Raw genomic sequence first — 14,486 nt, 5'->3', positions numbered from 1 at the left:
AAACATACAGTATACTGACTGGCAGTATTGGGAGTAACGGCTTAGCTCGCCTAGGCTTGGCGGATCAATCCTATCCAGTCAGTCTGCAGAAGAGGTATGAGTACCTGGCAGGTCTCTCCCTTCAGCAGTTTGAGAACGCCAGCCCACTCCTTCTCATTGGTGCTGATCATCCACATCTCACCCCCATAGAGCCAGTGAAGCTCAGTCCACCAGGTGGACCAGTCACTATTCGAACCAGACTGGGGGGGAACGTTTCAGGGCCCAGCACGTATCGTGGAGCAACAGCTATGGCCGCAACAGTACTTTCTGATGTCCACTGTTCCTTCCAACATGGAGCTTTTCCAGATTGTTGAGAATCTCTAGCAGCTGGATGTGCTGCCATACAAAATGAGAAAGTGGTAACCAAGACCAGGAGGCAGTAAGTATGCTTGAAGAGAAGACTACGCGTGTGGAGGTGGACAGAATACTCCGCTATGCTGTAACAGTTTCCCTAACTCACCCGGCAAGATTTTTTCAGCTCAGAAGCGTATTTATCTCCAAAACAAGTAATGTTTTTATCTGTAAAACTTAAAACGGGGACACTAGACTTAGAGCTGTTCTCATTAGGGGCTCCCTCCCCCCAAGGTCTGATCCTAGACTCCCCCATGCTGCTACTTCCTACTACACCTCAGAGGGGAATGTTTCAAGATAGAAAGTCCTAATATTTCAAGATAAAGTGTCCTAATATTTCAAGATAAAAAGTCTTAATATTTCAAAATAGAAAGTCCTAATAGTCCTAATATTTCAAGATAGAAAGTCTCAATATTTCATAATGTTGTAATGTTTACTGAACTACTGACAGCTTTTGCTTTATTGCTTCAGGCTTGTTTCTGCAACAGCTCCTTAAGAATCAGATGCAATAAAACTATTAAGGACATATTTTCCTTTGACATTGATGCAGTATTAAACGAGATCTCTGCAGTCGGCAGAAACAAGCTACAGTGGAAGTTAATAGGATAATTGTCCAGCTTGTATTTACGTTCATAAAGTCTTCGTTTTGCTGCTGACAGACTTAGATTAATATTCTAAGTGTCTGACAACATTATGGAAAGGATTTCTAAGGAGGTCAACCTTTCTGTTGAAGATTATATCCTTTTTAAAACATAAAAGTCCACGAAATTGCATTTGCTAACCCACCAGACTCCAAGTAAATAATCAGGGATTTTAGCATCGTAAAATACGGCTTTTGAAACATCTCTGAGCACCGCTGGCTCTGGCTGCCTTGAGCCTGCGTGTGTAGGGTGTGCGACCATCGGCTACGTTTTGTCAGTATATTCTTTCTTTCATTCCAATTTCGGGTCTGTCAGTCACAGTGAAATCCAGGGACATTTCCGGGGACAGATCCAGCCGGGGACAGGTCACCAAAATCGGGGACTGTCCCCGGAAACAGGGCACGTCTGGTCACCCTAAGGTAAGGGAATGTACTGTTGAAAGTCAGTGTGCAAATGTGTGCTGATGATTGTGTAACCCTTGCAAGTGACTTATCTTATCACCCCCCCCCCCCCAAGCTACACCACCACAAAAAACAAAAAAAACAACATCCCTAATATCGAACCTACGCTTCCAGTGGAGACTGCGACCTGAACGCAGCACCTTGGACCGCTCAGCCATCCTGACTGAATAATCCAACGTGTAGTAGGATCTCTCACAGAAATAATAATATGGTAAGTCAACTATGTCATGATATAGTAGGTTCTCAGTCATCCAGGTCATACTTATCAAAGGAAGGTTTCCCTATTGTCAGCCCAAATATATGGGTTTATGGAGACACAGAAAAAAGTTACCAGTGTGGAAATGTGCTTGACAATGGCAATACATTGCGCGGGATGTGAAGGCATCTTACTGACTCTGTACCCCAATGTGCAATTCAGGCTAAATCCTGTGGTGGGAATCAAGATCCACCAATGTTTCTGTCCAAAATGTCCACCTGTGTCCAGACATGTCCCAACTAGATGGGAAATAGACTGACATTTGGGTCAACATTGTGGAAATATCCTCAATATGTTAAACTAAGTCTAAATTTGGAGCTCTTTTAAGTTAACGTGAAGTACAGGTCACAGCTCAACATGCCACCACCAACATACTGTTTTCAGTCAAACATCCAAGAATATTTTACCCGTTAGCCTAGATGTGGACAGTGTAGAGGTTGATTGTTTTATTTCACCAGTACTCTGGCTTAAAACCAGGTTCCACCGAGACTTGAACTCGGATCGCTGGATTCAAAGTCCAGAGTGCTCACCATTACACCATGGAACCACTGTTCTGAAAGGCAACATTGGTTTGCCAGGCAGCTTCTTCCATAATATTAACACTTATGCTATTGAAGGCATACAACAATTACTGGCTAGCTTAAGTCATTTAGTAAGCTAAGCGTTCACACAGGATGTGGAACAAGGCAAGTCAAGAATATGTTTTAAAGCTCTTTCCACAAACAATGAATACAGCAGTAGATAGGTCTACTGTGTACACATGGTAACTTTACTTTAATGCAGATGCTCACAAAAGGGGCGGCTGTACTTTCAATTCAGTATCCTGCTCAAATTAATATCCACTACAATGTAGAGAATAGCTGAGTTCAAGCTTCCCAATAACATGTCTCTGAAATTAGTTCTAGAAGGAAACAATTCATGTAAGAAGTGGGATTTGAATCCAAGCCCCCAGTGGAGACTGCGACCTGAACGCAGCGCCTTGGAACGCTCAGCCACCCTATCTTTATCTTGTTTATCCTTATCTTCTTTAATAGTTTTTAAAATAAATTAATTCATAAAAATATGACTAACATGTGATTATTTTTAATGTATATTAATAAATAATGTTACAAGTATATGGCTAAGTAAGCAATAAAACCTTTAAATAAGCCCTTCTTGTTTTTTTTTGTTATGTCTCGGCAAGAAGTATTATGCTTTTGGGTCGGCTGTCCATCTCTACATCAGAATCAGAAATACTTGATTGATCCGTGAAGGGAAACTCTGGAAGAGACTGCTTCTTTGAGCCAGTAACCTAAGGATTAGGGCTGCACGATTATGGCCAAAATGATAATCGCGATTATTTTGATCAAAATTTTGATCGCGATTATTCTCACGATTATTTGTTGATTTTAACCAAAACAAATTTTATTGTCACATAGGCTATTTATAACTGCGAGAGGGAGTGTGATGGACGCTACTCACAGAGAGACGGCTGATCATTATGAACGGGTCCAGCACGGGTCGAACGGCGGATACACACGGCGTGTGTATTAAACGTCTGTATCTTCACTGCGCTGCATTTTTATGAACTATGATATTCTGGCCATGGGTCACATCTCTGGCTCAGGTCCAACAGGCTCCGTCTCACGCTGTTACTCTACGGACTGAAGTTAGTTGCATTCAAAAACTTCTTCTGTGTTCTTCGCCGTAGTGGCCGCGATAACAGTTACCCGCGGAAACACTGGTACAAATACAGGTTTAACCCCTCATACTTAACAATATACAGCTGTGTTAATGAAAATTAAAACTGTAGACAAATATCTGAAGTGTGGACCGGCGGCCGCTGTGTGGCGGGGCGCGGAGAGTAAGAGGAGAGAGAGTAGGACGAGAGAGCGTAGAAAGATCCAACACAGGCACGGCTTTTCCACCACCTTGGAGTAGACCAGGGAGGCTGAGCAGAGTGATACGCAAGTTGCAAGGTCTACAAAATGTTAAACTTTGCCACCCGTAAGCTGTTAGAACCTTTGTTGCCACCTTCCCTCAAAATGTGAATCACAGAAGTTTCCATCCCTTGAGCCCCAACAGCAGAGCAGAGTGGCGCAGCGGAAGCGTGCTGGGCCCATAACCCAGAGGTCGATGGATCGAAACCATCCTCTGCTAAATCTCATCATTTGTATCAGCACTAAGTCTATTTCCAGTCTGTGGATGTTGAGCAAAGTAAGTGTCTGGGATGTAAGGTTTCCATCTGCTGAAGAGTAAACCTAATAGCTTGTCCAGTTTATTTCATCTATAAAATGGAAACTACAGTGCTCATACCTGCTGTAACACCTCTAAAAACTGGAGCATAATACTATAAACATACTACAGTTTAAGTACATAAATACAGTAAAATAGAGACTGTAAAACATGTGCATTTAAAGTGCTTGTTGTGCTGTCTGATAGTCTGAGGTATAAAAGAAAGAGCACACCTCTTAGTTTGTGTAACAGGAGATCTTAGTCTACCACTACGTTCTATAACCCTACCAGTCAGATTACCACAGGAGGTAATATCTGTTGCAGCTCTTTTAAAGACTCTACCATAATACCTGCTGGAGATGCCAGGTCCTCATACATGTAAAGCATGAGCTCTACCACTGAGCTACATCCCCTGAAGATTTTCAGTTTTTTAAAACTGTTTTCTGAGATTGACTTAGACTTATCTTTATTAATTCTTATACTTACTTAGGGTGCTTTAGGTAACTGCCTTCCAAGCACTTGACCTGGGTTTGATTCCCAGCCTTTGCAGTAGTTTTTGTTGAGTGATATTACTTACTCTATTTGTCAAGAAGTAACCAGAAAGGTTACTTGCCCAACCTGGTTTAATACAATATTAGATCTCTGTTATGGTACAAATAAGGCAGTATATCAATCAATCAAGCTTCCTCCATAAGGATCCACAGACTGAGGCAGTCTACTACAATTTGCACTTTCTACTCCTTACATTTTACAAAATTGGCTTGTTACTTTAGTTTTGTACTAAAAGCCGTATATAAGGTGTGATTGTGAGAGAAAAGAACAAGAGACTAGTTGTCCGGAGGATAATCAACTGAGATTGTGTGCGTCTTTGAGAACTGTAAGTCCTAGAACTGATGTTGTCAGTTCATTTAAGCCTGTTGTTGTATTGGTCTGTAGTTCTGGCAAATTTAAAAGTTAGCTTGTTTGTGTTCTTCACCTGTTACCTAGGTTACACCTGTTAGCTAGCTTACACCTGCCTGATTCGATATAATGGCCATTGTTAAATGTCCTTGCTCATTAAGCCAAATCTGGTCTTTACACTTCTGCAGAAGACCATAGAGCAGCCCAAAGATAACCCAAGTGGGAATTCTTCCGTGGTAGGGTTTAGTTAATAACGCACATGATATTGATAAGATACATGAAAGTTTGGAAAATCTGACCGCCGTCATGTTTGCAGGGTTCAGCGATTTTCCTAAAACCTTGTGAGCTATGCGTAACATGTTACTTTAGCACCAGATGGGTCTAGATTTACTGTTAGCAGCTCAGGGGGGGGCCACTGCCATGTATTAGGTGATCAATGCTGCGCATTAATCCCAGACATTGAAGGTAACCTCACTGACACCGTCCATCAGCTAAACCACCTCGCCACTAGTCTTAGGGCTCAAATGTCCCTCACACTGTTTTTAGGTGTCTGGGGCGCTTGGATATTTGGGGAGGGGTGGAAGGCTTGGATGGGGAATATTGTGGTTCCAGTAATCTCTGTGATCTGTTTCTGTTTTGAAGCATTTGTTGTATTATCCCATTAATATGAATGATTATTTTCTTTGTTTACTTTTGAAAGGGTTCAGTATCAGGCAGTGCAAGTAAATGATGATGATCTTGGTCTGTTTGATCTGCCCACCTACAAAGACGACGAATTTAACTCAGACTCAGCTTCCAAATTTCAGTAGTTCCTGATTCATAAATTCCATTTTACTTCTCATCTTTCTTTTAGACTAAGATGTAGTGGTAGCTTGAACTAAGAGGTTTAAATTCATCACAAAAAAACATTTTTTTTTTTTGTCTTTTCAGTAATTTTCAATTGTGTTGTGATTAGTATGTAATCAAAAGGGGGGAATGTAATGGGAAAATTACATGTAACCAATGATTTTCATATTAATTATTCATAATAATATCTTCAATGCCTCTCAGAGTATTTGGTTCCTGTATCTGTCCTCAGTGTGATCTCTTTGTAGGAGACAACTGGATATGTTATGACTTTGCATTTTCCCAATGAGGATAGATGACGTGGAGCCTGACAGAAACAGTTGCCTAGAACGGTGTTTATCATAGCAGGTCCCAGGTCGAGACCAGAGCCTATCCAAGAGACAAGATGTCCTTTTTTAACTAAGATAGAATGACCGGTCAAGACACTTGGACACACAGGGACAGATTCAGAAATACGTAAGAGCTCCAACTGTCTGCCTGAGGTCCACTGATTGTTATGTTTGAGATTAAACTGGTTTCCAAACAAGGGCTGGTTTTCCTCTGGGGGCACTGCATATAAAGAAGTGTATTACTGATTGTATTTACCAGAATGTGTAATGTCACCTTGTTACTCTGTTGCATTGTGAACTGCCATTCTCGTCATTTTGTTTGATTGTTCTCTCGAGAAAATAATTAAACTCTTTCACCGAATATCCAAACTTTTAATCCAGTCTCTAGCCTGTCTTTATTTTTGTTTCAACAAGGTCTCTTCTTCATTTTACAAATTCCTCCCTCGCTGAACAGAAACTTCCACAACAAACTATAGCGCAGCATATCTCCACCAGACGCCATGTAATTAATCACTACTTTTAGCATGTATAGAGCAGCATATCTCCACCAGACTCCATGTAAATAATCACTTTTTTTAGCGTGTGTGGAGCAGCATATCTCCACCAGACTCCATGTAAATAATCACTTTTTTTAGCGTGTATGGAGCAGCATGCGCATGGGAACTAGGGTCCAGGTAAAAAAAAGGAAAATCCAGAACTGACTCTGAATCAGCTGATAGTTGCGCTCTGTTGTGCTCCGTCACATCTTAGAGGAAAGAAGAGACGCAACATTACAGCTCGTCCTCTTCCTCCTCCTCTTGTTGGTCTTCTGGTCTTCCTTGTGGAAGACTTTTCCATCGGCCTGCTTCCTCCAGCTCAGCTTGATGTTGTGGTCCAGCCCCTGGGCCCTCAGCTTCTGTTGGAGCTGAGACACATATCTTATTAGATTAGTTCTTCATGAAGGTAAAACAGTAGAAAACATGATGTACCTGCTCCAACATGGCCGCCATCACAACAGGGTCAGTCAGATTCACATCCCCCTTCTTCTCAAACTTCACTTTTATCACTTTCTTTGAACAGGAACTAGTTTGGAAAGATCAAGAAACTTTATGAGTTCAAACATGACTTTACATCTCAAATATACAGCTCAATGTCAACGGAAGAAGTTTCTGGAGAACATCAACGCAGATCAGGTTTTAAAAGTTGGAACATTCAATGACTGCCAATGACAAGGAGTATGAACCTGCATACAAGCAGGCAGACCCACTGGACCGAGGGTCCTGGTGGTGTAGACCTGCTCCATCTGTAGAGTGTAGAGTGGTCTAGACCCGCTCTATCTGTAGATTATTATTTCTGGTTACCTACAGAATATATTTTGACTCTTGTATGTAATTCAAAAAAGATCTAAACATGATAGAATTTTTCAGTTCGTCATTTCAGATGTCCAGCAGCTGATGAGACAGCACTCAGCCCTGTAGGGACACACACATACACACACCCACACACACACACACACACACACCACACACACACCACACAGCAGATTTAATATGTTATACTATACATTATATTAACTGTTTAATCTGTTAAAGGAAGTTACACTCTGAACACCACGGATGAAGACCAAGCGTGTTACATGACGCTAAAGGAGATGACCAAGCGTCAATAACAACGCCAAAGGCACCTGAACAAGCGTCTGTATTTAGGAGATGGAAGTGAGAATGTTTTGGGAAAACAGATTAATTGTTTGAAAAACTTTAGATTTTTTAGATCATCACAATACGTTTATACGATGCCCCCCAATACAGAAAAGGTAACCCTAACCCTCACTATTTCAATTAATAGTTTATTGTTTTGATTTTAAGATGGATTTTGATATTTATGTACCTTAAGTTATAGGTTGATCATTTAAAAGTATTAAGGTAAATAAGGGCATGCTAATCCATAATGCGCCAGTAGGGGGCAGTAGGAGCCCCCGGTTCCCTTCATCATCCAGCTGAATGGAGACAGAACATGTCGTCCTGTCTCACTGCTTTCTGTCCACTCTGTCCTGCAGGTACAGGGTTATCTCCATAACCAAGCCAAGAGGGTACCCAGTACATACGCATAACACATGGGGGGGGGGGGCAAAGCTAGCCGCCTGTGAATAAAACAAAGCAGGCCTGTCCCCCTGTTGAATGTGAAGAATACGTCTACTGGATACACAGATCATGTTGTTGTTGTACACAAAACTTCATTCATGTTTTGAACAAAAACTTATCTTTTACTGTACATTTGACTTATCATCTACAAAACAATATCTATTGTGTGTAGCAAATATTACAACTTATTGAGTAGACCGTTTTTCTAGTTAAATGGACTTATTGAAGACGATGGTATCTTTGATAAACTACATACAACAGCTATTTTAGGCTTCAGAGCATGCAAGTAATAAAGAGAACTATAAAGCACATATTTCATATTTCTGTAACGAGTGGTTACTAAAATCCTCTCATCTGCTAAATGGTACACCATAGACAGCATGTTACACAGTCACACTTCATTGCCTTTAGTTGTACACATTTGTATTTACCTCCGCAGACCACACCAGCATCCTCAGTGTGATCACAGTTGTGGGATCCAACCAAATTGTGGCTGCACTCGCTGAGCTTTGATTCTCTGCCATTGCAATTGACATTATCCAACCAGATGGGCCCACTGCCCTGTCCAAAGTGTGCACTTTGTGGTGCTGACATGGCCCTGCCACAGCCCAGCTGTCTACACACCACCTGAGCATCAACCAGGTCCCAGGAATCGTCACACACCGTCCCCCACTGTCCACGTAGGAAGATCTCTACTCTGCCAGAACAGGAGCTGTTTCCTCCATTGGCCAGATGGACCTGCCCCTCAACTGCTGTGCTGTTGCCTGCAGTTGGGTTTGTAGTTTCAATTTGACTGGTGGTGAAGTTCTTAGGTGGCGGACGAGGTGTGGTTGGTAAAACTGTGCTGTTGGGTTCTGGTTGAACTGAAAGAAAAATTTCTGTGAACTCACATGACAACTACAGCCTTTACTGCCATCAGCATTACAGTAATTACGGAAAGCTTATCTTTCTTTATAACCAGTAGGCAATTTGAGGGAATATTCCATCCCCCTTGTTAGCAAAATGACCCAAAAGCCCCTTGTTTACCTGACATCCCCACGCTCCATCCCCTAGTAGCAGACACATGTCAGGGGCTAAAGGGTTGTTGAGTTGAATGTGTTAGTTTAGTCTTCCTGACGCATTGATCGTTTATCTGACTGAGGATTATGGAAGTTAGAATCTATGGCCACGACCATGGCTCTAAAATATCAGTAGCATAACTGTGCTGTGTATGATAAATCTATAGCGCTGTTTGTAATGTTGAAGTAGCGGACAGATTTGTAATCATGACTTTTTTTTCTGAGTTCCACCCTAGTCTTGGTTCTATAATACTCTCTAAACTATATAGCTAGCAGCGGGTGAATAAAACAAAGCAGGCCTGTCCCCCTGTTGAATGTGAAGACTACGTCTACTGGATATACAGATCATGTTGTTGTGCACAAAACTTCATTCATGTTTTTAATACAAACTTATCTTTTACTGTACATTTGACTTATCATCTACAAAACAATATCTATTGTTTGTAGCAAATATTAAAACTTACTGAATAGACCGTTTTTCTAGTTAAATGGACTTCTTGAAGACGATGCTGTCTTTGAAAAACTACACACAACAGCTATTTTAGGCTACAGAGCATGCAAGTAATTAAGAGAACTATAAAGCACATTTTTTATATTTCTGTAACAAGTGGTTACTAAAATCCTCTCATCTGCTAAATGGTACACCATAGACAGCATGTTACACAGTGAGACTTCATTGCCTTTAGTTGTACACATTTGTATTTACCTTCGCAGACCACACCAGCATCCTCATTGTGATTACAGTCGTGCAATCCAACCCCCCTGTGGCTGCACTCGCTGAGCTTTGATTCGCTGCCTGTGCAATTGACATTATCCAACCAGATGGGCCCACTGCCCTGTCCAAAGCGTGCACTTTGTGGTGCTGACATGGCCCTGCCACAGCCCAGCTGTCTACACACCACCTGAGCATCAACCAGGTCCCAGGAATCGTCACAAACCGTCCCCCACTGTCCACGTAGGAAGATCTCTACTCTGCCAGAACAGGAGCTGTTTCCTCCATTGGCCAGATGGACCGGCCCCTCAACGGCTGTGCTGTTGGGTTCTGGTTGAATTGAAAAAAAAGTCTCTGTGAACTCACATGACAACTACAGCCTTTAACTGCCATCAGCAGTACAGTAATTAGGTAAAGCTTAACTTTCTTTATAACCAGTAGGATATTTGAGGGAATATTCCATCCCCCTGGTTAGCAAAAGGACCCAAATGCCCCTTGTTTACCTGTCATCCCCACTCTCCATCCCCTAGTAGCAGACAAATGTCAGGGGCAGAGGGGTTGTTGAGTTGAATGTGTTAGTTTAGTCTTCTTGACGCATTGTTCGTTTATCTGACTGAGGATTGTGCAAGTTAGAATCTATGGCCACGACCATGGCTCTAAAATATCAGTAGCCTAACTGTGCTGTGTATGATAAATCTATAGCGCTGTTTGTAATGTTGAAGTAGCGGACAGATTTGTCATCATGACTTTTTGTTCTGAGTTCCACCCTAGTCTTGGTTCTATAATACTCTCTAAACTATATAGCTAGCAGCGGGTGAATAAAACAAAGCAGGCCTGTCCCCTGTTGAATGTGAAGACTACGTCTACTGGATATACAGATCATGTTGTTGTGCACAAAACTTCATTCATGTTTTTAATACAAACTTATCTTTTACTGTACATTTGACTTATCATCTACAAAACAATATCTATTGTTTGTAGCAAATATTAAAACTTACTGAATAGACCGTTTTTCTAGTTAAATGGACTTCTTGAAGACGATGCTATCTTTGAAAAACTACACACAACAGCTATTTTAGGCTACAGAGCATGTACGTAATAAAGATAACTATAAAGCACATTTTTTATATTTCTGTAACAAGTGGTTACTAAAATCCTCTCATCTGCTAAATGGTACACCATTGACAGCATGTTACACAGTGAGACTTCATTACCTTTAGTTGTACACATTTGTATTTACCTTCGCAGACCACACCAGCATCCTCATTGTGATTACAGTCGTGGGATCCAACCCCCCTGTGGCTGCACTCGCTGAGCTTTAATTCGCTGCCTGTGCAATTGACATTATCCAACCAGATGGGCCCACTGCCCTGTCCAAAGCGTGCACTTTGTGGTGCTGACATGGCCCTGCCACAGCCCAGCTGTCTACACACCACCTGAGCATCAACCAGGTCCCAGGAATCGTCACAAACTGTCCCCCACTGTCCACGAAGGAAGATCGCTACTCTGCCAGAACAGGAGCTGTTTCCTCCATTGGCCAGATGGACCTGCCCCTCAACTGCTGTGCTGTTGGGTTCTGGTTGAACTGAAAGAAAAGTCTCTGTGAACTCACATGACAACTACAGCCTTTACTGCCATCAGCATTACAGTATTTAGAGAAGGCTTAACTTTCTTTATAACCAGTAGGCAATTTGAGGGAATATGCCATCCCCTTGTTAGCAAAATGACCCAAATGCCCCTTGTTTACCTGTCATCCCCACGCTCCATCCCCTAGTAGCAGACAAATGTCAGGGGCAGAGGGGTTGTTGAGTTGAATGTGTTAGTTTAGTCTTCCTGACGCATTGATCGTTTATCTGACTGAGGATTGTGCAAGGTAGAATCTATGGCCACGACCCTGGCTCTAAGACAGCTAGAATGTTTCATTTTATGTCATGGTGCTGTCATAAAAATGGCATCTAATATTTAAGTAAATGTAACAATGAAATCTCTTCAGTTAATCACCAGAATAGAAACATGCAACGTTGAAAGTACCCACAATAAAAATCTATTTACATTAAGGTGTTGGTCTTTTCAAAAGGGAAAGTACAATTACACCGTAATATGTGTTATAATAAAATGACATTGTTTTCCGCTTATGCCTTGAAGACATTTTGTATAATCTGTTGAATGCCCATCCCCAAGTTCTAACCTATATGGTGGTCTTTCATTGAACATATTAGAAGAGAGAAGTGTCAACCTGGGAAAAATTGTATTTGACTGTATTTAGAAGTAACATGTTTACCCCAAGATGTAAGACTGTTTACCTGAAACGCCTTCTGAAAAACTCAGAATGAGGAGCCACAACAAACCCCCGGGCACCCCCATTATGGACCACATCCACAGCAACTTGCTGGAAAAGACCAAAGAGATGTCTTAAAACCCTATTTTCAAATGATGCAGCCATGCACTACTTTGTCAGTATTTGTACTTACATTAGAAAGACTGTGTCAGAATCCAGACGTTGGTGAAAAGTTAAAAGTGAAACTCTCCCAGCAAATGAAAGGATTTATAGGTCGGTTTGTGTGTTCAAAGGACCATACAAAGCAATGGCTGGTGAAACACATAAAACGGTCAGTGTGAGTACTGATTACATCAAAAGAGTTACTTTTTAATCAAAACAAGACAAAATTAAGATAAAATCAATACATTTTATGGTAGGCTACCATAATCAATCTCAGGTTAGTTGTAAAACATAATGGAGACATTTTGATCTTGATAAGTTTGTACATGCTAACATTATTGTGTCTTGGCAAGCCCATTCATGACCACCTTTTGTCAACAGTAGTGATTGAAATATCAGAGAGTACATCGAGTTAATTACGGATCTTGTAAAAAAGTATTTTGACCAAATAATCTTGACTCAAGGTCTACTTACTTGCTTTTTTTAGACCAGGTGGACAATGACTTAAAATCAGTTTTTCAAATAAAACTCGAAGAAGAAGTATGGACATGCAGCCATAAAGGGATTCCCTTGATGTAACATCAGGTGAATCTTGTCGTCATGCCTGACATGAACTGGCACTCTACATCTCATGAAGTCATTATTACTGTATAGCATGCATGTGTTGGACCCCATCTCATGTTTCTACATTATGTATTTCTCTGACTTTGATAAGTTTTGGTTTTTTTTCATCAAACGAGTTTCTTTGCACCGCTCAGAATACAGAGTACTCTAGAAGTACACTAGAAATTGATGGCCTTTCTCACAATCTCAATTTGATTTGTGGTGTTCTATTACACAAGTGTGTCACTTCTTATAATTATTTACTGGAATAATAATATTTACTGTGGCCTTTCCCTTTATTCTTTGTCTAATATATTTCTAAACTCACTTCTCCTTTAGTGTTTCATTACTCCAAAGAAAAGTTTGACCCAGTTCTTTGTTCTATAACAAGACAAGAGTGCTGATAATATTTTACATATGGCACTTTATGCCAGTAAGTGTATGTGCACTAGCAGTATGCTACAAATCAATCAAACACTTTCTTGAAAGGTTGGGCATCATTCAAAAAGAAAGCTTAATACAGCTTTCAGTCACACAGGTAGAAACATTACTAAGAAAGCATATTTGGTTTGTTTACCTCTCAGAATGTATCTGAGTACTAGTTATTAGTAGTGTAGTGACTATGACCAGTACTTAGTTGCTAATTTGGATTATTGTTTCTAACAATTATTGTTTCTAACATGTAATCAGACTAACAATGTCCAGTCCTTTTCAGTAGTTTGAATTTAAGGCAGTTATTTTCTGTAGCCTTACAATGTCCACTTAACTCAAATAAAGTCCAAAAAAACATAACATAATCCGAGCACAGATAAAAACTGTTGTCTTTTTCAATTAACACCACCTGTTTGCATCAATAGAGGAACTTAAATTACCCAAGGTCAGCCTTGGCCTTGACAAAACAATGCAATACATTGCCCCCTGTGGCTTGGAGGAAACCCACTAGTATGGCTCCTACAAGTAGAGTACTAGCTCAAACACTTCACTGATAAAATCAAATAATCTCTTGACCAGGGTCCTTGCTGTGTTATGGAAGTTTCTGTTGTAGAACTGTTTTTGAGAGTGAAACAAAAATAGGAGTGTTGAGAACTAAAACTAAATTTTGGTCTTTGTATTTTAATTATACCTGCAGGTATAAGGATAACAATTTCACACAGCACAGCAGCACAATGTAGAAAAGTCTTTCACGAGATATAAGAAAAAACGGGGTTATATACTGTACATCCCAGAGCGTAATGAGCCCCCCTTTGTTAACATGACTCAGCATTTCTGATAGCCAATCTAACCTCTTTAGAGACACTTGAAAATCCATCCTTTTCTCGCCTACATTTTTACCCCCAAAAAAGTGCTGCAGTTTCCACATGCTTTTGCCCTCTGGGATGACCCTGAGGTCATTGGGAAGTTAACACTCTCAACTTTTTGTTTCTAGTGGCATTGTGACACTAGGCCTTACTGACACAGAGCTACAGAGGTTAGAACAGAGAATTTCTATTTCCGTCCAAGTAAATCATCTGTAAAA

General features: G+C 40.8%; 1 protein-coding gene and 2 non-coding genes across 3 annotated transcripts; 1 reads left to right on the top strand and 2 right to left on the bottom strand.

The window, feature by feature from the left end:
• Positions 1-2,223: 2,223 nt before the first annotated feature.
• trnaq-uug (transfer RNA glutamine (anticodon UUG)) lies at positions 2,224-2,295 on the bottom strand. The gene has a single exon. It is a non-coding gene; the product is annotated as a tRNA-Gln (tRNA).
• Positions 2,296-3,815: 1,520 nt separating this feature from the next.
• On the top strand, positions 3,816-3,887 carry trnam-cau (transfer RNA methionine (anticodon CAU)). The gene has a single exon. It is a non-coding gene; the product is annotated as a tRNA-Met (tRNA).
• A 5,940-nt stretch (positions 3,888-9,827) lies between these two features.
• On the bottom strand, positions 9,828-12,508 carry LOC116683706 (scavenger receptor cysteine-rich domain-containing group B protein). The gene is made up of 4 exons (XM_032509974.1): positions 12,399-12,508; positions 12,231-12,316; positions 11,168-11,512; positions 9,828-10,257 (listed from the first exon to the last, which is right to left on the bottom strand). Exons 2-4 carry the CDS (start codon positions 12,301-12,303, stop codon positions 9,848-9,850), a joined length of 828 nt encoding a protein of 275 aa, XP_032365865.1. The 5' UTR covers positions 12,304-12,316; positions 12,399-12,508; the 3' UTR covers positions 9,828-9,847.
• Between the last annotated feature and the right edge of the window lie 1,978 nt (positions 12,509-14,486).

Source organism: Etheostoma spectabile, unplaced genomic scaffold, assembly GCF_008692095.1.
Source record: "Etheostoma spectabile isolate EspeVRDwgs_2016 unplaced genomic scaffold, UIUC_Espe_1.0 scaffold00019063, whole genome shotgun sequence".
In the NCBI taxonomy this organism is placed as follows: Eukaryota; Metazoa; Chordata; class Actinopteri; order Perciformes; family Percidae; genus Etheostoma; species Etheostoma spectabile.
This window is presented reverse-complemented; position numbering and strand designations above follow the sequence as displayed.